Here is a 26,102-nt window from a genome sequence, read left to right as displayed (position 1 = left end):
GCAAATCTTTGCGAAGATTAGAAACTACATACAGTCACAACAACACACTGCAGTTCTTTAACAGATTGCCTCCAACAGTCAGTGCCTTCGGTTCTTTAGTTGATGTTAAATAGTTTTGATTGCTCTCAATACAAAGGACATAACTGGGTAACTTAATGACATCTTTCTTGCATCACGCTTCCTTGCCCTCTATATGTAAATTGAATCATGTTTGTAAAGCTGTACAAGTATATATGTATATATGTAAATATATGTATATATATGTGTATATATTATATATATATATATATATATATATATATATATATATATATAATTTTTGTTTTAAGGATAAATCTAACCAAACTTTGTTCAATTTATGCTTAAAACAAGAAAAAAGCTTATCATATGTAATTTAGCTTAATCATGTTTTAATATTTTTAACGGACAATAAGATAAAAATACTAATTAATAAAATCTTTTTTTTTAGCAGTGAAAATTCAAACACAATCATCTAAGGAGAGCTTAAAAAAAGGCAGATGATCATTATGTTGCCATTAACTATTACTTTTGATACGCCTTCTTTTATTGAACAATCATCAGGCATTACTCTAATTTTCAGTAATAAATTTCCTCAGTGCTACTGTATATCGAATGGTGAATGTCACTTTAGAGTTCCTCAGAGCGAATGACGTGGAACAAGGTGACGTTATACAGCACCTGGTGTCCATTGTTCCATGCATAAAGAGCTCTGTCCCTAGGGTTATAATCCAGCATGGAGATATGGGAATACTTGTTCTGTAAGGGGATGTCGATATACTCATAAGTAGAGGAGTTGGTATGGAAAGCATAGTAGACCTTTGTCCCTCCCGAGTATCCATTGGTGACATAAAGCGTCCCGCAGATCATGAAGGCCTCGCCCGCGCTCCTCTTTGGGTGGTTGGTGGTGTAGCTTTTGATGACCTGCAGGGTCGCTGGGTTGAGCTTGCTGATTATAATATTTCCTGCATTTTGATTGGTGGCATACACAGCCCAAAGCCCACTTTCGTCTACCATAAGGTCAATGTCGGAGTGACCACCCCAGGAATAATGGTAACGGTTGTTGTAGCCGGCGTAATCCAGCTGACCGGACTTGCTGATGGTGGCTGTCTTAAAGTCGAATTTGATGATGGTGTTGCTTTGGAACTTATTGAAGTAGATGGAGCCGTTGTAGACCACCTGTCCTGTGCCCGACCAGGGGTGAGGAAGTCGATGTGAGGTGAAGTTGTCCGAATACATGAAGTCGACCATGGACTTGTATTCCCGGACAAAGCGGTTGTTGTGGTAACCGTCCATGTACCACACCTGGTAGTGGAACAATGAATGAGCATCAGTGTCCTACCTATTAATTTATTCAAAGAATGCATTACAAATGCATATAGTGACTCATGCTGTTGAGCATGTTTTTCATTTCTTAAAACTCAAATTAATTTTGATATTATTTGGGTAAAAATGTCAGGGTGATACAGCTGTCATGATATGAACTTCACAGTTGATATAATTCACAATGATATGGCTTCACAGTTTTTAATATTTGAAAACTTCTGTCAACCAAATAACCAAGTCTTATGTAGGGTTGGGCGATATATCGCATGCGATTGTCACGCGCATTTCGTCAGTAAAGCCGGTTCCCTGATTACCGCTAAATCGCCATCACCTGCTTTCAAATGCAGCGGCATTTAATAGACAGAACCGTAGTTCACTAACAACCACGCAATATCGCGTTCATTATCAAAGGCGATTCATCTGCTTGTCAGTGAACTACGGCTCTGTCTATTAAATGCCGTTCCATTTGAAAGCAGGTGATGGCGATTTAGCGGTAATCAGGGAACCGGCTTTACTGACGAAATGCGCGTGACAATCACATGCTATATATCGCCCAGCCCTAGTGTTATGGAGTATATATGCATCAACATGCGAAACAAAACAAAACAAAACAAAACAAAACAAACATAACATAACATAACATAACATAACATAACATAACATAACATAACATAACATAACATAACATAACATAAAACAAAACAAAACAAAACAAAACAAAACAGGAAATTATATCATAAAGAGGATGCTTGCAGACCCACGTGACTGTCAAGAACAATCAGCCTCTTCAATTATCAAATAGTTTGACCTTTTTCTTGAAAAGGCAAAGTGAGTTCAGGTTGTAAAATGTCATGTGGTGCGACTCCCTAAAAAATAATGGTATGTATGAATTAATAAATATGAATGGTTGATCATTTATGAATTATTAATGACTGAAAAAATCAGTATATTTGTTTAAAAAAGCTTTTCCTTAAAGTATATTATATTTATTTTAAAATAATAATTAAACGTGTACATTCACATGTATTCAAGGAGTAAGGAATTACTTATTACTTTTTTAATTGATGTTTACATCACATGACATTCACTTGGCACGTGTGATTTTTTTCCCCTTTTCTTTATCATGGACACTCTTATGTCATTAATCCCTTCACAGTCAAGGTTAGCATGTAACCTGAGTCCTTGGGACAGATGTTTTTCCTATATTAGCATATCCCTGTTGCAAGTCTATTTCCTAAAAGCCAATCCTTAAAACAAGCACATTTTAAAATGGTCTGACCCTGAAATATATGGAAGCTGCACACTAAGGTTATCAGAGACTTCACGCAAGGGCAACTCTCTGACCCTTCATCAATCATTTAAGGCTCAGACAGATATGCAGGCCAGATGCCTTCCTGTTTCTGGGCTTTTCTACTGGATCGATCCATCTCAAAGGGGCTAAAAACTCCACCGCTTCACCTTCAGCAATCCTCTTTGAAGTTGTTGCATTAATATATGATGGGATCATGGATTAGTTGTCAAGCAACTTACTTGCTACTGACATCTAACCAAGATGGATGTGTTAGATTTGTTCAAGAAATTGGAGAAAGACAGAACGCTTGTACAAAGGCAGGGAACTAAAATAGTCTTACAAGATTTTTGTTTTTAGCACAAAATACTAAATTATGTGTGAAAACAAAGATATGAAAACAACAGCAATGTAACAATGTTTGTGTGTGGGAAATACTGACACAGGAATTAACAGACATCATTCAGCTCTTACTGGGAATGACTTTGCTGCCAAACTAATGAAATCCTGCAAGATTTACACCCATCATTTGCATCTTAATGTGTGCTGGTAATTTAATAAGCCACACTCTTGGCATGTTTGCAAGAAAATTCACTGCAGGGATAAAAAGAGTGCTGATAAGATGAAGTCAAATACATTTTAGCCAAAAAACAAAACAAAAAACAAAACAAAACCAGTTGTGATTAAAATGAGGGATGTGAAGAGATTAAAGCTATTTTTGTTTTACAGAAAAAAATTCCAGAGGAATTCAGTTAAAACAGTAAAGAATTGATGAACTCACCCTCGTATCACCATCAGGAGCAAGCGGATCTGTCATCCAGGATCCATATCTTGATCCAGATGTCTTTATGGTTATAGCATCACTTATTCCTGTCAGCTTCCCACAAGCTGGTAATAACAGTAAAAAATGCAATTTTATTTTCACCATTTTTCATCATTTACTCACTTTACTGACTTTTTTCTTCTTCCATAGAACACACAAAAGGAGAGTATTTATGCTGCTCTTTTCCATGCTGTGAAAGTGGATGGTGACCAGAGACTGTCAAGCTCCAACAATATTAAAAAGAACCAAAAACAAGTGTGTTATATAAGTCTTTTGAAGGAATTCAGTTAAGACAGTAAATATTTGAAGAACTTGCCCTCATATCACCATCAGGGGGAAATTTAAATGAACACTCCACTTTTTTTTGAAAATAGGCTAATTTTCCAACTCCCCTAGAGTTAAACAGTTGAGTTTTACCATTTTCGAATCCATTCAGCCGATCTCCGGTTCTGGCGGTACCACTTTTAGCATAGCTTAGCATAGTTCATTGAATCTGATTAGACCGTTAGCATCGCGCTTAAAAATGACCAAAGAGTTTTGATATTTTTCCTATTTAAAACTTGACTCTTCTGTAGTTAAATCGTGTACTAAGACCAACGGTAAATGAAAAGTTGCGATTTTCTAGGCTGATATGGCTAGGAACTATACTCTCACTCAGGCGTAATAATCAAGGAACTTTGCTGCCGTTCCATGGCTGCAGCAGGCGCAAGGATATTACGCAGCGTCTCTCACAAACGTCTCCATGGTTGCAAGGCACGCTCCCTGTGCAAGCAGAGGCTTACGGGCGCTGCGTAATATCATTGCACTGCTGCAGCCATGGAACGGCAGCAAAGTTCCTTGATTATTACGCCTGAATGAGAGTATAGTTCCTAGCCATATCAGCCTAGAAAATCACAACTTTTTATTTTCCGTCGGTCTTAGTACACAATTTAACTACAGAAGAATCAAGTTTTAAATAGGAAAAATATCAAAACTCTTTGGTCATTTTTAAGCGTGATGCTAACGGTCTAATCAGATTCAATGAACTATGCTAAGCTATGCTAAAAGTGGTACCGCCAGAACCGGAGATCGGCTGAATGGATTCGAAAACGGTAAAACTCAACTGTTTAACTCTATTAGCCTATTTTCAAAAAAAGTGGAGTGTTCCTTTAAGTTATTCACTGATAATATTCTGTTGTGCGTCAAGCTGTATCACACCAGGTTTGACGTCAGTGACACCAAATGTCATTTGTTCTCATATCTCTCATAATGTGATGCATTGTGCATATTCAAATTGCATGAATAACTTGGAATATAGTGCATGAGTTATGCTACTTTTATGGTGATTTGTTGTCATTTTTGGAGCATGAGAGCTTTGGTCACCATTTGCTTTCATTGTGTAGAAAAGAGCAATCCATTCTAACACCTCTTAGAATAAAGGAATATGGGTTCGTAATGACATGAGGGTGAGTAAATGATGACAGAATTTTCATTCTTCTTTTTCCTTTAACATGTTGCTGCTTTGCTTTCTCATGAGAGAGCGAAATGCTGTTAAACTTCAGTGTTCCGCACTGATAAATGGGCTTGTGGCGGATGGGGGAGGCATTGGAGTTCCTGTCATATTCTGGTGTGTGTTATAGGCACTCAGGCAGAAGTTTGCAGGCATCAGTGAAGCTCTCATACTCACTGTTTTGACACAGTGTCAGACAGACGCACTGGAGCATAACTTGTGTAGACGTCTGCAGTGTTGTAAGAGTCCTCGTATACACAAGGAAACGTGTTCTTCTCTCATTTACACTTCTTTCTGGACCTCTTTTTCACTCTTTTTCTGTCACTTTATGATGCTGTATCCCTTTTTCTCACTTTCTCTTTCTTTCTATGGCTGTGCTGTTCTGGCAGTTCACTGGGGAATAGCAACTGCTTTTAAACGAAATGTACATTTATAGATACTCCTCTGTTTCCCATGATATTTTTCCAATATTCTGTTCTTGCCACTGAAATGCGATCATTATGATGGTTTATATAAAGCCTCACTGGAGCCAGTTCTGGTGTTTTATATTTCACTGACCTGGCTTTCTGGTGTCATTACATGGCTCTTCGGAATACTTGGTTCTGATAGGTCAATCACTGAAATATAATGACACTAAACTGTATATCTGACAATTGTCCCTGACAACCAATCTCCACGCTAGTTTCAAGTCTCTCGTTTCCCTCTGTGCTCTCTTTCATCTCACAGGATAAAAAAAAAACTCAAATCAATATTTCATGTTCATGTATTTATTTATTTGGTGAGTCAGCTAGTCGTCGCCGCAAAATAAACCCTTCCAATATGATATACAACCCTTCTGCTTTACGTCTGGGATTATTTTGCGATCATGACCAGCTGACTGTCCATTATCTCTTATTTATTTTATATTGTGCTCTCCTTTCAAATTACAAATCAGTGGTCTATAGTATATGTATTTTATAATACAAGCATTGGCATAAAATTACTGCAATCAAATAATACTGATTTACCCTACATTAACTGAACATTAATTTCACTGAAAAGCCCTTGAACAGACTGACCTCTATACGATTACTCATAATCTGCTAATATTGACCTGTGCAATTCCATAATCCGTTTGGGATTGAATGAGATGTGATTTATTCACCCAATTCTCTGTTTCAGATGTACTGCTGCAAACAGAATCTGCATTCAAAGATATTCGATGACACACAAGATTCAGTAAGTACCAGCCTGACTAACTTTCTCAGCACAGGTGGTCAGTCTTTACACCAGACCCAGTGGCCAAATGTTGAATTTATATTAGTGTATTTAGGAGATACATTGCAAAGTACCTCTTGTTGGATTGTAAAGTATGGTACAACTGAATATACATGAAATGAAGGCTAGAACCTGTAGTGCTGATGATGCTGACTGTTGATGCAATTATGTTGAAATATACAGCAAGCAACACAAGTTCACAGCCCTACATCCCTAATTTGTGACTGCTGCTCTGCATAGATAACATGTTTATGTAATTTTCCCAGATATTTACATAATGTCATGGTATTAACTGTTGCCAACCCATTCCATTTTTTTAAAGGTTACAGAAGCTTAGCAGAAACCCATTACTACTCTTAATGTATCTCTTTGCTTTGACTTGGTCATTTTTATCCATGCTACCAAATGAATGCACAACATATGCACCTTAATAAATGGAACTGGAAATCAAGGAACTGGTTGACTTTTTTAAGATTTTAGATTAAATTTTACATATGTGTGTGTAAATAAAGCATAATATCCACTATACCATTATACTATACCAAGTAATATTTTCTGAAAGAAATTCATACATTTATTTAGCAAGGATGCATTGATTAATCAAAAGTTACATTAAAGTCTTTTACATTATTAATACTGTTCTTTTTAACTTTCTATTCATCAAAGAATCCTGAAAATAATGTATCACAGATCGCAGTTTCCATCCACAAAAATATTAAGCAGCGAAACTGTTTTCAACATTGATAATAATAAGAAATGTTTCTTGAGCATCAAATCAGCATATCTAAATCATATTCCAAGGGATCATGTGACATTGCAAATTCAGCTTTACCATCAAATGAATAAATTATATTTGAAAATATATTAAAATATAAAACAGTTATTTTAAATTGTAATAAATTTTTTTACCATGCTGTACTTTTGATTAAATAAAAACATCCTTGGTGAGCATAAGATACTTATACTTAATAATATAATATAATATAATATAATATAATATAATATAATATAATATAATATAATATAATATAATATAATATAATATAATATAATATAATATAATATAATATAATATAATATAATATACATAGACAAAATGTTTGGTTACCCTTGATAAATATGATCAAAGATGACTGTAAAAATAAATCTGCATTGTTTATCCTTTTGATCTTTAATTAATAAAATTAGCAAAAATCTAACCTTTCATTGAAGGAAAAGAATTGAAAGTGGGGTTAAAATCACATTATGAAATAAATGTTTTTCTCCAAAACATGTTGGCCACAATTATTGGCACCCCTTAAAAATGTTTTTATGAGTAAAATATCTCTGAAGTATATTCCCAGTCATATTTACATTTTTAGCACACCAGGTTGATCATGAACATGAAATTGTCCAGCCATGACTTCCTGTTCCACAGGAATATAAACATGAGGAAACACAAATTCCCTTAATCATTCATCACAATGAGTAAAACCAAAGAATATCGTTCTGATGTGCAGCAAAAGATTGTTGAGCTTCACAATATAGAAAGTGGCTGTAAGAAAATAGCTAAAGCATTGAAAATCCCCATTTCCACTATCAGGGCAATAATTAAGAAATTCCAATCAACTAAAGATGTTACAAATCTGCCTGGAAGAGGACGTGTGTCTAAATCATCCTAATGCTTGTGGCCAAAGACTCTCCAAGGATCACAGCTGGAAAATTGCAGAGATTAGTTGAGTCTTGAGTCTCAGAAAGCCTAAAAAAAAAAAAGATCAAACAGCATCTACAAGTTGTTCGGGAGGGTTTCAAGAAAAATCCTCTGCTCTCATCCAGAAAAAATCTCCAGCATATTCAGTTGTCAGACACGACTGGAGATTCAAATGGGACCGGCTTCTATGATCAGATGAAACTAAAAAAATAGCTTTTTGGCAGCAAACCCACCAGATGGTACGTCATGTCCACTGTTAAATATACTGCTGGATTTTTAATGCTGTGAGCCTATTTTTCTGCTGGAGGTCCTGGACATCTTTTTCAGATATATGGCATCATGGATTCTATCAAATACCAACAGATAAAAAATCAAAACCTGACTGCTTCTGCTAGAAATCCAATAATGAGCCATGGTTGGATCTTCCATCAGGACAATGATCCAAAACTACATTAAAACCAACACAAAAATGGGTCACTGAGCACAAAATGAAGCTTCTGCCATGGCCATCCCAGTCCCCTGACCTGAACCCTAAAAAAAAATGAGTGGAGTGAACTGAAGACAAGAAGCACCAACATGGAGCTGGGAATCTGAAGGATCTGGAGAGATTCTGCATGAAGGAATGGTCTCTGATCTCTTGTCAGGTGTTCTCCAAACTCATCAGGCATTATAGGTGAAGAGCTGTTATCTTGGCAAAAGGAGGTTGCAAAAAGTATTGAATAAAAGGGTGCCAATAATTGTGGCCAGTGTGTTTTGGAGAAAAACATTTATTTCATAATGTGATTTCCCCCCCACTTTCAATTCTTTTCCTTCAATGAAAGGTTAGATTTTTGCTAATTTTATGAATTAATGATCAAAAGGATAAACAATACAGATTTATTTTTACAGTCTGTCGCGGGTGTTTTGGTTTCCATGTCTTTTATTTTGTAGTTTGTTTCATGTTGCTTGTTTTTGTCATGCTTCCCCTGCTCCTCTTGTTCTCCCATCCCTGCATCCCAATGTGCATACTATCCACCCTATCCGCACATTGAGACGCAGGCCATGTGTCATGTTCTGATTGTTTGTTCATGGTCATGTGTTTTCTGAGGTTATTCTGTCATTGGTTCTCTTGTTCCTTGTGTCACTTCCCCATTGGTTGTCCTAGTCATGTGTTCCATCAGTTCTTGTATTTATAGCTCTCATGTTCCATTGTTATTTTGTCTAGCTTTGTTTTATGTAACCTGCTGTTTGGTGAGTGTTAGTGTAACCTGCTGTTGGTGAAAGTCAAGTCAAGTCAAGTCAAGTCAAGTCAGGTCAGGTCAGGTCAGGTCAAGTCAGGTCAAGTCAGATCAAGTCAGGTCAAAGTCAAGTCTGTTTTCATGTTCCGGTTCACGTTTGTATTTTGGATTTTTGTCAATAAACTGCACTTGGGTTCTTAACTATGCTCGCCTCCAGTGGACTTCCTACGTTACACAGTCATCTTTGATCATATTTATCAAAGGTGGGCGAGAGCCGTGAGGGAACCGCACGAGGCCGGTGGCGCGAGTGTTAATGAGCTTCACCTGGGAGGCGCTCCGGCCTTGAGGGTGCTTGAGGGACTCATTTATTTTATGGTTTATTATGTTTGTGTGGCCAGCAGACGTCCACGAGGATCTGCCGGCATTACTTTCGTTTTGTTCTTTGTTTATTTTGAATTAAAGTTTTGTTGAACGTTCGCCGGTTCCCGCCTCCTTCTTCGCACAACTACTAACCGTGTAACAATAATATAATATAATATAATATAATATAATATAATATAATATAATATAATATAATATAATATAATATAATATAATATAATATAATATAATATAATATAATATAATATAATATAATATAATATGACCTCATACTAATTACATTATAATTATAGAATACTTGGGAAAAAATGGTTTAAATTATTATTAAATTATTAGATGATTATAGCATCACATTGCAGGACACTGTTTATGGTCAACAATCACAAAATAGCTGGTTCATACTTGCTTCTCTCAAAACACTATTATCTACAATGAAGTCCACCTCATTTATACTGTACTGGTGAACAAATAATCAGTGTTTTTTTTTCTCATCCAGTGATTTTTTCTCATCCAGTGAACTCCCTTGCGTAATGAAGTATTAGAAATTCAGGCAGCCAGGAGATTACTGTACTGGGAACAGTAATCTTTCAATAGAATCCCGTGATCATATTTAGATGACTCTCTTTATCACTGCATGTAGCTTTAGCACAGTGGAAAACTTAAGAGTGCAGCTCTTTTTTGGTATTTATTGTTAAGCACCAAAACCCAGCATGCTGTCCTCCTTTAATCAATCAAAGTAAGGCTGCATTTGCATTATGCATGAGTACTAAATCTGTTATTCGTCTGAATCTAAAATAAATGCTCCAAAAAGAAGAGAAATTCTCTATTGTTACTCAGAGCTTCTGACCTATATTCCAATGTATGAATAGTTATAAGATTTCTTTGAAAATGTACATTTTGCTTTTGGATAAAATCATTTGGATGTTCATTCAACCTAGGATTTGTCTATAAATGTGTCAAAGACTGTTTCCTGTCATGCTGAATTTGATAATGTTATTAAATTTACCTGTAAAGTCACTATGAATTCATGCCATGGCTCAGGTGGACCCAAAGGCATTTGTTATACGAGAGAACAGCACAGCAGCTTCTCATTAGTCACGTCTATGTCTAACATCCATATGAGATCCATTCCTCACTTAAGAATAAGGCAACATCTGAATCTGCTTGCTACTATCTGTATCAGATTAGCTATGCTGAGACACAGCATTTCAAACAGGGAAAATGACAGGGATAAAGGAAGACTGGCGCATATGTTGTGTTGTTTAAATTCAGCATGCTAATGCCTCCAAGCAGCACAATAAATAACAGTGTTTTGCTCAATCATCCTTCAACGAGTCAGGACCAATGTATCTGATGAGAAGTATCTTGAATTTGAATATTGAGGCTACACAGCAATTTCAAATGTGCTGTAAAAAGCACATTTTTTAATTAGAGAAGACGTGTGCCTTTATTTATGCTTTATTTTATAACTGTATAAAAGCAACACCAATTTTTTTTCTAGCGGCTTTTTCTGGGCTGTTCAAATCATAATTCAGAAAGAAAAAGAGAAGTGGAATAGAGAAAAATCTCATATTTTCTTGCATGCTAAAGTGTGTGTGTTATAGCAACAAATGCACTTCTTGTGCACTGTCATATATAATATTTTGAAATTAAATATCAAGGTTGTTTGTGATTGTGCTCAAACTCATCCTACCTAATTTTTGCATGCATGCACGAAGCCTCTCCTCAAGATTAGACACCCTGTTGTGAAGCTCCTCGTAGTCAAAGGCCCCGATCTCCTCCTGCAGTTCACTTAGCACTGATGTCAGATTCTTGACCTCCTCTTTAAACTGCATTACCAATTTTGCATCGGCCTTGTATTCCTCCAACACTGGTATCATTGGCCTAAGTTCCTCCATTTTCGCTTTTATGGCCTGAAAGGTTAAAATAGGCTTGGTTCAGTAGGCATGTGTGCAACGATTGCGTCCAAACACCTGTCTTGCCCTACACTTGCCCTCTCTGCCTACTCTATAACGATTTCTGAGTGTGCCTAGCAAACAGATGTAGAGTTCAACATGGTATAAAACAAGTTCTCAGTACACCAGCAAAAATTTGAAAAATCTCTCTTTATTTTTTCCAGTGTTTAAAATGCAAGGTGTCGAAGGTTACATGCTTCACATATACAACAATAGTTTTTCTTGTTGCAAAATATCCAAATGTGCATAAACAAATCTGAATTAGGAAAGACATAGAGATGTCATAACATAAGAAAATCTACTCAAGGAAGGCTGCAATAGTGGCATGCAGAAAAAGAGCGCAAACAGAATTCAAAGGTGCTTTGTATTTAAAATAAACTGAATGATGCGATCAGTTGACCAGCTGAGGATTACAATGGGATTGAACTTGTTCTTCAGTCTCTGCAGCTTTGTTTTAATTCATAAAGTTAGCCCTGCAAGCAAGAAAATGAAATTTGGTTGAATAGCTAACTCGCTAGCCTTTCTAATACACACATTTTCACAGACACAGCTGTATGCACAGAAATGATGCAACACGTTTTATTTGAAAAATTATTCGATGGGATGAACTAACACACAAACGCATGCTTGAAAATATCTGCACATATGGAAATAATCATGATGGTTTATGCCCAAGTTTATACACATAAATGAGGACATAGATTAAGAAAGAACATAATATTAAAGGGTTAGTTCACCCAAAAATGAAAATGATGTCATTAATTAATCACCCTCATGTCGTTCCACACCCTTAAGACCTTCGTTCATCTTAAGATATTTTTGATAAAATGTGAGGCCTCCATTGCCAGCAAGATAATTAACACTTTCAGATGCCCAGAAAGGTACTAAAGACGTATTTAAAACAGTTCATGTGACTACAGTGTGTAACCTTATGTGCGCCAAAAAACAAAACAAAATAATGTTTTTGCAACAATATCTAGTGATGGGTGTTTTCAAAACACTGCTTTGAAGCTTTATGAATCTTTTGTTTCGATCCGTGGTTCGGATCGGGTATCAAACTGCCAAAGTCACGTGAACTGTTCAAATTTCGAAACACTTATGACGTAACGAAGCCTCGTTTACTGAAATCACGTGACTTTGGTGCTCCAAAGCACTGATTCGAAACAAAAGATTCGTAAAGCTTCGAAGCAGTGTTTTGAAATCGGCCATCACTAGATATTGTTGAAAAGTCGTTATTTTGTTTTTTTGTCGCACAAAAAGTATTCTCGTCACTTCATAACATTAAGGTTGAACCACTGTAGTCACATAAAATGTTTTAAATATGTCTTTCTGGGCATCTGAAAGTGTTAATTATCTTGCTGGCTATGAAGACCTCACTGAGCCATCGGATTTCATCAAAAATATCTTAATTTGTGTTCCAAAGATGAATGAAGGACTTACGGGTGTGGAACGACATGAGGGTGGGTAATTAATGACATAATTTTCATTTTTGGGTGAACTAACCCTTTAATAGCAAGTATTATATGCACACACTACCATTCAAAAGGTTTGGAGTCAGTATGATTTTTTTTAATGTTTTTGAAATAAGTCTCTAATACTCTCCAAGGCTGCATTTATTTGACAAAAAACACAGTAAATCAGTTATATTGTGAAATATTATAATTTATTATAATCTTCAGTGTCACATGATCCTTCAGAAATCATTCTAATATGTTGATTTGGTGCTCAAGAAACATTTCTTATTATTATCAGTGTTGAAAACTGGTCAATTTTGTTTTTTCACGATTCTTTGAAGAATAGAAAGTTAAAAAAAACAGCATTTATTTGAAATAGAAAATATTTTGTAATATTAGAAATGTCTTTACTGTAAATCACATTCTTGCTGAATAAAACAATTCATTTATTTAAAAAAAAAATACTGACCCCAAACTTTTGAAAGGATGTTTATATTATATTATATTGTACTTGGATCATAAAGTGCAAAATCATCCTCGTCCAAACAAAGAAAAATGCATTTCCCATGTCCCTTAATTGCATTTATCAAATTCATTCTTTATGTTTTCCTACTTCGGCTGAAATACCATGCTTGTATATGCTCTGTGTAGACCTGAACTTCTGAGAATGAACAGCACCATGTAGACTCTGCTATAATGATGGTGTATAAGATGACCTTTTCCAGTGATTGCATCCAAATATTTGATGTTTTCATGTAATAAATGTTTAAAGGTCAAGCCATAAAATGTTTTGAGTAGATTTGAGGTGCCGCCAACACTGGCCTGCTGACCTGCCTGATTTGCGTGGACATTCCTGACCGTAATATTCAGTTTGACGAGCAAAATGTTCAATGCCCTATTTTTGTTTAAAAGATTCTGAAGGGCCAGATGATGCAGAAGGAGCTAAAAGATCGTGCTGGACAGATCTATAAAATCTATGCCACTTCGGGAGCTCGATACACACACAACAAATTGCAATGCGCAACAAAATCACTGCGCCTCCATTTCGAAAAATAGCAACGGCCTCATTAGCATGCAGATGCAATTGATGTCAGGCAGCTAACAATACCTAAGATGGAAAATGAATCATATTTTATAATTCACTTCTCGTGGGAAAATGCCTGTGTCGTCCACTCTGGAGGAGAAAATCATTCGTAACAAATATTCTGAGCTCACTTGGCTTGCAGATATACAGAAAATGAATATGCTCAGTCATTTTCTCAAAGATCGATTAGTTAATGTAATGTTAAAGGCCAGTGTTGGGAGCTGAATGAAATAAGTGAGTTAACCTTTTGTTAATGGGAAATATTATATGTGGTCACGAATGAAATCTGACATTTACAAATGGAATAACCACAGTGAAGAATATTTGGATGAGCTCATATATTTGTACGCACCTTGTATTGCTTTGCGATATTCTGCTTGTGGCTTTCCTCCACCTGTTTGAACTTAGATTCCAGGCCTTTCAACTGCACCTCCATTCTTTGCACATACTGCAGGTCTTTCTGGGTCCTCTGGTCAAGATTCTGGATGGACTGAGTCATATTCTGGACCTGAAAGAGAGAAAGGGAACATAAGAGACAATTAATAAGCCATATGCTGCGTGACAACCCTGCTAAAAAGATCTATGAAAGGCATTCAGTGAGCTATTTATTCTGTCAGTATGGCTTTGTGTGGATATGTGTGCGGAATATTTTCAAAGGTTACTTTTTCCAGGAGCTGTCTCAGTTGTTTGGTCCTGGCATCCCGTGAACACATGGTCTGCTGAGGAGCCACAACAGTGCACACACACCTGCCCTCACTGTCTTGTGCTGAGCTGTACACCTGCCAAGACTCTTCAGGGTTAGCAGGCAGCACCTGGGCAAGGGGCAAAACAAAGAGGAAACAAGGTCAGTGAATGATCGGGATATGCCGTAGCAGCTTTGTAACAATTTTATCCTTTCTCTCACTGCAGTCTTTGGGAAGGTTAATTGCCTGAACACTTACACAAGGGTCAGAATAAAATAGTTTTTGGCCAGTTGATGGAAACGGTCATGCCAGTTCTTAAATGTTTACAGTGCGTTGCAATAATCTTACATTTAAAGGATTAGTTCACTTCAGAATTAAAATTTCCTGATAATTTACTCACCCCCATGTCATCCAAGATGTTTATGTCTTTCTTTCTTCAGTTGAAAAGAAATCAAGGTTTTTGAGGAAAACATTCCAGCATTTTTCTCCATATAGTGGACTTCAACAGTTGCCAATGGTTTGAAGGTCCAAATTGCAGTTTCAGTGCAGCCAAGGAATAAGGGTCTTCTCTAGCGAAACGAACGGTTATTTTATATATATATATATATATATATATATATATATATATATATATATATATATATATATATATACTTTTTAACCACAAATGCTTGTCTTGCACTAGCTCCGCGATGTGCCACGCATTACTTTATCATGTTGGAAAGGTCACAGGTGACGGGTGGAAGTACCACGGTAGGGCAACTCTCCTCCAACTTCAAAATCGTCCAACATACTTTTTTTTACCTTTTTTTTTTTCTAAAGGTTGTTTGACTTAGTCTTTCCACATTCGCTTCGGACATTTGCTACTTCCACCTACGTCACGCGTGGTTATGTCATGCGTGGCGCATTGCAGAGTAAGTGCAAGACAAGCATCTTTAGTTAAAAAGTATATATATTTTTATTAATTTTTTTTTTTTTTTTTTTACAAAATTACCTATCGTTTTGCTATAGATAAGACCCTTATTCCTTGTCTGGGATCATGTAGAGCCCTTTGAAGCTGCAGTGAAACTGCAATTTTGACCTTCAACCCGTTGGTTGCCACTGAAGTCCACTATATGGAGAAAAATCCTGGAATGCTTTCCTCAAAAACCTTAATTTTCTTTTTGACTGAAGAAAGAAGGACATGAACATCTTGCATGACATGGGGGTGAACAAATTATCAATAAATTTTAATTCTGAAGTGAACTAATCCTTTAATTGATCATTTTTTATGCAACAAAAACTTAAACACTTGGTTGTCTGTGGTTTATGGAATGTTGTTTTTGTGAATTCTGCTGAAGTAAATATGTCACCAAGGTAAGGTTATTTAGCTGGATGATATAGATGAAGGTTTTGTAATTGTATGACTTGCGATAATCTTGGAAACATGAGTTTTATTCAAATTAAGATGAAAATGATTAACAAATCAGTAATGTGTCAGGCTCTGCAATCGTTTTCCAGCAAAAGTGTTTATAAAACATATAGTTTAACAAAATAATATATATGATGATGACTAAGTTCCAACTTGTTCAGAAAACTTATTGAGCTCAGCTACAGTATTTATTCTCTGTTTTACTTTCTATCTGTCTGTCTGTCTCTCTCTCTCTCTCACTCTCATTTTGTTTCTCCTTGTCCATCAAGAGCAGAGCAGTGTATTAGTGGTCAATATATACTGACAAAATGCAGTTTTCTAAGGATTTTCATATTTGGTGCTTTGATGTAAAATGGATTCTCGAAGAGGATTTTATGACCCAGTGGTTTTACATAAAAGAGCCATCTGGAAGAGTGAGCGTTTCCGTATGTCTTGCCCTAATCCTGAGTAATCTAATGAATAATCCATATTCAAAACCAGTGTGGACAGAAAGCATTTTTTATTAAATCTAAGGAACATCTTTGTAAATCTGCTGCTGCTGTAATGCTGAATTCCGATTAAAATACAATCTAATGTTTTTGTTATTGTATGAGGACAGAGCTTACCAAAATATCAAAATAGTGAAGGCATACATAAAAAAAAAAAAAAATAAATAAATAAAAATATAGAAATTATAGTATTTTTGTCTTGCTCACAAACAACTGATTTAAATAGTATAGATTTCAACATAGGATTTCTATAGGTGACTCATAGAAATTACCCAAGGCTACAAACACACTCAAAGTCAATAATCCCCCGCTGAGACACATTTTACCCGACTGCAGCATTTAAACCTGAGGAGACAAAGGTTTTTGTCCATTGAAAGAGATGAATAACACTGGATATCAATTAAAATTAATCACACACTGTCACTGTCAGGTTCCTACCACCTCCTTAATGTCATCCCATAAATTAACCCCTTCTAATAAATATGTCTAATGTCTAAAACTGAACTAATGAAGTATTTTTTTTTTTTAATTCCTGTGCAAAAGTTAAAAATAAAAAAAATGTCAAAAAATACAAATAAAAATATTTTTATTGTCATTGTTTGCCACCTTTTGTGTTGCTACACTACATGATTTATGCAGTGACATAAAAGAGGATTATGCCCAGTAAAAGTCATGCAATCCCATAGAATAATTGAGGTCTGTGACTGATTTTATATATATATATATATATATATATATATATATATATATATATATATACACACACACACACACACACACACACACACACACACACACACACACACACACACACACACACACACACTTTAGCAACGATTCCACCAATGCACAAAATCCAAATCAACATTAAAGACGGGCAAACACTTAAATACTTGCACTGCATACTTATACTCTCCTTATAAAAAATATATGGCAGTAGTAGACTACAGGTAATGCAGGGTAATACCATAGTACTTAAATCTTTAGTACTAAATAATTACCGTATTCATATATTATGGTATTTACATGGTACTCCAATGCAATGCAATAGGTATACGCTGGCATGGTAGCCTACAATGTAAAAAAAAAAAAAAAAAAAGTAAAAACCACTGAGTTTTGTTCTTTTTTTTTTTTTTTTTTTTTTTTTGAGACGGAATGGATTTTTTAGGGTGCTGTAGGAATAACATAATTTTTCCATTTTACAGCATGCATTATTTAAATAGTATAGGCCCAGTTTCTAACATATAAATAATATAAATGTTTTGCAGCTCATATTGTCTAAACAGAACATGAAGAAAGAGGAAATAAGTAAACTCACGCCAGTGCTCCGGTCCGGCACACCCGGAGGTGCCACGCTTAATTTGGTGCTATTCAGACCAACTAGAGTGGGCAGCGTTTGCGACATCCAGTTGGTGATCATCGCCATCGTGCTGAGCACTACTCCAATTTTCAGCAAAGGCACCGACATCTCTGCTCGTCTCTTTCCCTAACCTTCATTATACACATTCCAGTAGAGAACTGTACTGGTAACCAGCGCTTTTGACAGAGGAGATGTGCTTCTGTAAAGCACCCAGTTTAAATGAATTCATCTCGGACATTTCTACTCGCACCTATCCTATACTGAACTTTATAATTACGCAAGCTCTCTCGGTTTGAGAAGACTGCTGTTCTGTCTTCTCTCTCCACGCGAATAATGACGGCAGTTCAGCAGACCATCTCATCTCATTGGTTCCGTGCCCCCGCCCACACGGTATACTAGTGAAATATTCATAAATATCACAAACCTCCTCCTGACGCACGAACTAAATCACGTACAAAGTTTGCCTTAGTATCACAATACCCATATACTGACAGCAATAGTTAAAACGGTTAATAGATAAAATAGCGCACTCTGCTCTCAGATTGCCTATAAGTGTACGCTAAATGTACGTAAAATAGGCGCGTGCCTTTGATTTTGAGAGCGATGTCTTAATAAGTCAACTTAATATTTAAAAAGTGTTTTCAAACAACGTTTTAGTAGCCTGTGCACCAAAGGTGGGTAACAGATTACAAGTTTTTCCAGAATATGTGCTAAATAGACGCTGGGGAATAGAAATCGCGTTCGCCTGTGGCAACGGCTCGCTCCCGGAGCGCATTCTTATAGGTTCAGAATTGAAAACATTAGTAGACCTACTGTGAATATTTATCGCTTTGTTATAAATTTACATATGCACACAGGGTGGTGTCAGAGGTGCTGGAGACGATAAAAAAATTGGTTTGCGCGAGACGACATTACCCACTGGTTTAAGTTACTCTAAAAAGTCGACTCCGTTGAATAATTTGCGCGCTGCGTAATATTGCAGCTCATCGGTGTAGTGTAGCGATTACTGGTACAACGACTCTCTCTCTACGGTATGCAGTACACACATGCCTACACACATTATTTATCTTCTAGAATAAAGTAACTATGATTGTTAATGCTCTCTGAGCATTTCATTAAATTCTAAATATCAGCAGATGTTAGATAACTCAGTTCTGCACACTTTGAAACAGTGCTTTATGAGTGTTATTTATGAGTCACTTCTGAACAGGGGAATTTTAATAGGATAGCTTGACCAATTGTCTCAACATGTCATGATATTATTTGACCAAAAGAGGGCAGTACAGGTTTCCTTCTCATTTTAACATTTTTTTTTTTTTTTTTTTTTTTAAATCTTGAACAAGTTCCAATCAGACCCCCTGCCACCCATCACCCCCTTGCCCAGCATACACTAGTTTTTTTTTTTTTTTTTTTAATCAAACATATTTGGTTTATACTACACCATAGACATGTTCCTAAATGAACTGGTGACAAATAGCACTACCAGCCAGAACTTTTAAACATATTTAACATAAGAGCATCCTTGTTCTTTTTCTTTTTAATTTTGGTTAGCAACACTTGATTTCACCGTATGCAAGGGGGAATACCTGATAGGTCACTAATTTACACATGAGACATTTCTTTCCTGTGCAGGTCAACCATATTTATGAACCTTTTTGGGCAATTATAGGCCTATATTTATGAACGTTTTGAGCAATCATATATATATATATATATATATATATATATATATATATATATATATATATATATATATAAAACCAAGGTTAACTAATTAACCATATCGTTAAGTTTTACCATATATATATATATATATATATATATATATATATATATATATATATATATATATATATATATATATATAAAACCAAGGTTAACTAATTAACCATCTCGTTAAGTTTTACCATATATATATATATATATATATATATATATATATATATATATATATATATATATATATATATATATATATATATATATATAACCAAGGTTAACTAATTAACCATATCGTTAAGTTTTACCATATATATATATATAGGTCCCACTTTATATTAGGTACTTACATTTAAATTGATCATTTGATACAATGTACCTATATTGTGTACATACATGATTTTACATTGTACTTATATTTTAAAAAATACCTGCATGTATGTAATTAAATAATTACACTGTTGACCCATCCCTTACACCTTAACCCACCCTTAAACCTACCCATACTGAACCTGTTACTAACTTTGCCCGTGTCCCACCTCAATAGCAGCAAAAGTGTTTTGCAATACAATATTAACACAATTGAAGTACATTGTACTCATTTTTTGATATAAGTACATAGTACTTACATAAAGTAGGACCAAAAAACAACATGCGAAACGACTTATTTTGATTGAAAAATAATTAAAGGTATTGCCTAAAATAATGTTTCACATCTGAAATTATTATATGTGCCTCTAATTCCATTGTTGATATAATTGGAAACAATGTAATTTTTTTTATCACATGAAACAGGAGCTTTTTTTCTTTTCTTCTTCAGTGATTCATAATTTGGGACAGATTACAAATCATGGCACAGGGCACTTAGTTTCAGACGACTGATGCAGTTAATGAACCATATAATAAATGGCAGTTCAAAAACTAGCTCCATTTGAACATTTTATTAATAGCTACTTGTAGTATTAAGGTGAAATAAAAAATGAGCCCATGAAAGAAAAAAAGAAAAGAAAAAAAGAATGAAGATAAGAAAAACTTGCATTAAATTTGTAAAATTAATTTTCATAAAAGCTAATGACCTTGCCTCTTCAGTATAGCTGTTTCCAGTTGATTAACTCACCAACAGTGATTTCCCACAATGTCAAAGGCGTAAAACTGAAGAGGAAGCATCAATGTGGAGTGTGGAGAAAGCAATTTACTTGCTATTTTTGTCTTCAAAGTGAGATTGTAGAGTGTCAGAGACAATCACAGCGTGTCGATAATGAGAATACACTGCACAAGCCCTGGAGTGTTTTATCTTGAATAGGAATAATCATACAAATGATAAAATGATACTGATGATCACTCTCTCACACAGAGACTTCACTGCTTCTAAGATGCATTTATCTTTAAATACTAAACTGTCAACTATTACTATGAAAAAACATTCATTATCATGCACAATAACCTACATAAAAGTTACTATAAAATAACCCCTCTAGTCATGTGTCATAAAAGCTCAGATAGGAGAAACCCTGCTGTGATTTTCTTCTAAATGAGGTTTAATCATATCAGTCCATCCCGATCTCTGCTGCCCAATAGATTAATTTGCATTTATGATAATACATGTAACCGGCTTATTTTGAGCATATCTGCCTAATTAGCCCGAGATGTGCGCTGAAAATGGCGTTTATAAACCTACTTGGGTGAGTTCAGTGCCCATCAGTACAAGGAGGGTGAGACTCAGGAGCTTGCTTGCAGGCTGCATCTTCAGCTGCCGATGCCACCTGATCCGAAGATATCACATGCAGAGCTGTTTTCTGTGCAGCTGTCCGGCTCTCTATTAGATGCTCCTCTTGAAATTGCGTATAGGCTGTTTTAATTCAGCGCCAAAATAATGGGAAAATAAGATTGAAATGGTTTGCACAGCCGTCTCTTTGCATATTTATCTCATCTCAGCTTCTCGACGCCTCCTCGTCCTCTTTCTTCCTGGACCACCGCTCCGATCGCGAATGTAGGGATGAGCACGAAAGCGGCGAAAATATTACTTCATCACTAGACAAACTTGGCTTGGTTAATACGAGAGGGTAGGTGTGGGCAGGAAATTTGAGAAGCGGGGCCAAGCAGTGGTGCTGAACCGGATGTGACACGGACTGGAGTGGGAAATTCAAAAAACGTGAGCAGTGAGAAGGACGCGAGCAGCGTGAGAAGAGCTGCTGGAGTAGTGGAGAGCGCGCTCTTAATATCCTCTCACTGTTGGACATGAGCTCTCAGTGCGCGTGTGAAACAGCGCAGGTCACAGCAGAACTGTCAGGGCTTAACTAAAGGATAATAAAAAGAGTGGCGAGGTTGCCATGGATACTGCGTCCTCCTTGGGTATCTCAAATAATAATGATGAAAAACATACAAAATTGTATTGCTTTCATGTAGATATAAGCACTATAATACATAAATGTCGTTTTATAGCCTACCAAACCAACCTATAAAAGCAAATTCAGGACATTAAAGTTTCAACATTCTCATTTAATCAATAGAAACGTCCTTAAATGCCATCGTTAAGGTTTCTCCATTTACTGACAGTAATTGACTCACCCAAAAGAGCGATAGGCTAAATGTCATCACCACGGTGGCCTTAAGAAGCACAACAGTCTAGAGTAAACTCCTTGAATTAAAGGTCGAATTAACACCTGCTGTTGCAGTGCTACAACACACAGAATGTGCAAACAGTCTTTGTTTGAAGACTACTTTTTACATTTACATATTCAGGGGTCTTTTTCACGCCATCCCAGATTTAATAGATTTTTTTTATAAGAACGTTCTCCAAATATTCAGTGTTGGTTCTGGAAATGTAAAAAATGTCGTTAGAGGAACGTGTTTTAAAAGGTATGTTCCTTAAATGTTCTTTCAACATAATTTCGATTAAAAATTCACCATTCCATGAGTTGGAACATTCCAAGAACATAAAAATGTAATGCAAAGGTTATTTCTGAAACATTCGTTCAGTCATTCAAACACCTGCTGTGAATAAGCACTGAAAGTGAGAGAAATAAGAACACAAACTACACCTTTCTTCAACCACAGCCTTAGATGAAATCAGCTGACGATAAAAGACATTAAATCTCTCAAGATCTCAGCAGAGGAGGATTAAAGGCACAATATGTAAGATTTTTGCAGTTAAATATCCAAAAACCACTAGGCCAGTGTTATATATTTTATTCAGTTGAGCACTTATAATATCCCAAATGTTGCTATAATTTGTGAGAAAATCGCAATTTTTAACCAAGAATACGGGACGTGTCCGGGAGTCACCTGTCAATGACGTAATATTCGCGTTACCCTCGGTTTCTGGTTTTATTTTGTAGAAACCATGGGAAAACCAAAGACGCTTTAATATATTACGTGTTTTATTAGACAAGGGAACAACTGTTTGGTTACATTTAGACAGAAAACATGGTTATATAGCTCAACAAGTTTAGTCTTATTGTTTAAATGTAGTTCTCTTGATTTTCTGAGAGTACCATACTTTACCATGCTTCAGAGAAAAACACTATTTTGTCAAGTAGCTAAGTAATACAACATTTTCTCCATCATACAATACGTTTTAAAATTAATTGCATGCCATTTATTAACACAAGCCACCCAGCATTTATTAATATGATGTTGTAAAATCAATCTAGCTTACTGCAGCACGCAACAAATGTCAAACCACTGAGCGAACGCACAGAGTAACGTTATAACATGACTTTCAACACAGTAAACTGTATCTAATACGATAAACAGCATTGCTACCTCATACACTTGACCGGAAGAAGCGGAAGTGACAACTGCGGCATAATCTACATACTGCAGCCTTAAACAAATCCAAAAATAGCATTGCCAGCTTCACTTATTACTAACCAGATTGACTTTATTGCTGTCAGATGTCTATAGCAGTTTCTATGGAGAATTACCAGAGGTTTGTTTGAAAATGTTTTGTTTGAAGTCACCATCATGGTGATCGGTGTTCACTTTAGTTGGCCTCTTGACCCTTGACTTTTTCAGCAATTGCAGGTGTTTTAAAAAACATTTCTCCATTGATAAAGCAGACCAACATGGCTGCTGTAATGGTCAAATGATTGCATTTAATGTCTTTTATCTTCAGTTGATTTCATCTAAGGCTGTGGCTGAAGAAAGTTGTAGTTTGTGTTCTTATTTTTGTGCTTGTTTACAGCTTGTTTACAGTGTTTGAATGATTGAAAGAATGCTTCAGGTACATCATACTAACCTTTAAATAACATGCTATTAACATTAATGAAAGTAGACAATATGGTATCGATGTTAACCTTCTAGATTATCACAACACTGAAATAAACACTTCAGAACTAAACTACTTCAGAAAGTACTGTTTAGCTTGTCTTGAACATGTAGCTGTGTTGTCTGTTCTGTGTAGGTGGACTCTCAGGTCCATGAGTCCGTTGGACCCAAATGGTCTCCATTTGTTATGCAGGCAGCAGTCGATGGATTGTTGAGAAACTTCTGCAGTGTAAACTAGTGATATATATAGGACATGTGTGAAGGTGAAGTTGAATAGAGAACAGCACCCTGAGCTGCTCACTACCATCTCTGACACACACAGCTTCACAAACTGTTGCCTGTCAGTATAAGACAGTCCATGACGCAGAAGACTCTAGGGGAGCCCACCTGCATCGAATTGTGCTTGTTAGCATCGGGCTAAAAGCACTGGAGAATTGGAAGAATACAATACTATTTGTGGATAGATATATATACTTTTCATGTAATATCATTCTAATAATAGATACCAAATTTATCCTAAGAGACTTATATCAGTGTCTATACAGCAAATAGTTTGTTTTCTGCTGCAAATATTTGAACCAGGCTTGAATGCATAAATAGACTCCCTGCTTAGGCAAAATGAAGCTCTTGAGAGGTTTTGAGACAAGCTTGGGGAGATGTCCCACTTTTCAGTTTCTTTCTCCTTTTGATTTTGAGATCAGTGAAAATACACAATGTGTTTTTGTTTCTTTTCAATACCTGCTGGCACAATCGTTCTGTTCTTTACAAAGATTTTTTTTTTTTTTTTTTATCAAAACAAAACCATATGTTAACAAAAAAAAGCTTCAAGTCTTCAAGCATGTTTGTGTGAAAGGGAAAGTAGAATTATGGGGCAAATGAATGCTTTGAGTTACATAATGTTGGACTTGTAAATGAATCATAGCTCAGTGTAACACAGAGGAACACTCATTATTTTTCAGATTGGACATTGATTGATGTCTCTTGAGGAGTGAAATTCAACATCAGCCACTTTCATTTACAGAAATTCAGGTCATGCTGCTTTCGCACACATCAATTTTCTATATCGTTTCACCCTGCCATCCTCTTCATTTAACATTTCAGTGAAGATATCTTGGTTTGCACAAGTGCAGTATTCCATAATTTAAGTTTTTCCCTAGTTGCCTGGTTACTTGTCATTTTGCAGATTCTTTATTTACATGTCAGAGACAGCCCGACTAAACAACTTGTGGTCAAGTGTCTTGCTGATGATACAGTATGGGTGGAGGATTTTAGTAAGTCTTCAAATAATGGGATGGATCAAATAGAGCAGTTTGTCTGCCAGAACAATGACCGAACGAGATCATTCAAAAATAGAAGTGTGAATTAAAATCATGCTGTGACATGCATCAAAAAGAGATCTTATTAACTCGCTTATGCTAATCAACAGCATTCAGTCTTCAGCTGCAGTGTTCAGTGGCACCATAGAGAAAGATTAAAACACTTTTTTGACTCTCATTAGAGGACAAACCCTCTCTGAAACAATTTCAGTGGGATGCTAAGGACTAACCTTTGATGTAGAAACTGAAACAAAGGGCAGTAGAAAAATGTCTCATTTTTGTGGTGGTAATCTTTTGATGCAAATCTGCACATTTTTCATTATTATATTTGATTGTAAGGCCAGAAGTGGCTGTGATAGCTTAGTGATGCATCTGGATTTATGTTTCCAAATAAACATTCAGAGGGTTAAAACACAGTGTTTATAATCTGTGTTATGGAACAGATAGTTTGACAAGCAAGACAACGTGATGTCTTTGGTATAAAGCAGACTTGCCAATAAGTTCTTTGGTTCCAGAGATATCTTTCTGTATCTGTATGCTCTAAAAATCCCAGTATCAATAACAGAACACAGTGACTAGCTATTCTGCTTGTAGTGTTGTGACAGAGAGCTTGTATCATTCTCTCATGCTTCCATCTAAAGTTTTTTTTCTGAAGGAGTTGAAGAATCTGAATTGTTTGGAAGCTTGTTTCTGCCATGAAATAAAAAAGGTCATTGCGACTTTTTATCTCACAATTCTCGCTTCTGCGAGATGACCAATGTTTGTGTCATTATATTATACAAACATCCAAGTATGATGTGCTGATTTCTAAAAAACTTCACTGTTTTATTCATATTTTAACCTCATTTTGACATAATTTGATCTTCTTAAAAAG

The 26,102-nt window shown here is 35.8% G+C and overlaps 1 protein-coding gene across 4 annotated transcripts; it reads right to left on the bottom strand.

Moving 5' to 3' along the window:
• Window positions 1–528: 528 nt before the first annotated feature.
• On the bottom strand, window positions 529–21,387 carry olfm1a (olfactomedin 1a). 4 transcript variants are annotated; one of them, XM_067406835.1, is made up of 7 exons: window positions 17,904–18,109; window positions 14,867–14,881; window positions 14,645–14,794; window positions 14,335–14,490; window positions 11,183–11,402; window positions 3,414–3,520; window positions 529–1,323 (listed from the first exon to the last, which is right to left on the bottom strand). In XM_067406835.1, exons 1-7 carry the CDS (start codon window positions 18,030–18,032, stop codon window positions 649–651), a joined length of 1,452 nt encoding a protein of 483 aa, XP_067262936.1. In that variant the 5' UTR covers window positions 18,033–18,109; the 3' UTR covers window positions 529–648. The 4 variants fall into 4 exon arrangements, with proteins under 4 accessions (XP_067262936.1, XP_067262937.1, XP_067262934.1 ...); XM_067406836.1 differs by lacking the exons at window positions 14,867–14,881; window positions 17,904–18,109 and adding an exon at window positions 21,322–21,387; XM_067406833.1 differs by lacking the exon at window positions 14,867–14,881 and having other exon boundaries at window positions 17,883–18,109.
• Window positions 21,388–26,102: the final 4,715 nt, after the last annotated feature.

This window comes from Chanodichthys erythropterus, chromosome 13 (assembly GCF_024489055.1).
Source record: "Chanodichthys erythropterus isolate Z2021 chromosome 13, ASM2448905v1, whole genome shotgun sequence".
NCBI classification, from domain to species: Eukaryota; Metazoa; Chordata; class Actinopteri; order Cypriniformes; family Xenocyprididae; genus Chanodichthys; species Chanodichthys erythropterus.
The sequence above is the reverse complement of the archived record's forward strand: the minus strand, read 5'-3'. Positions and strand labels throughout refer to the sequence as shown.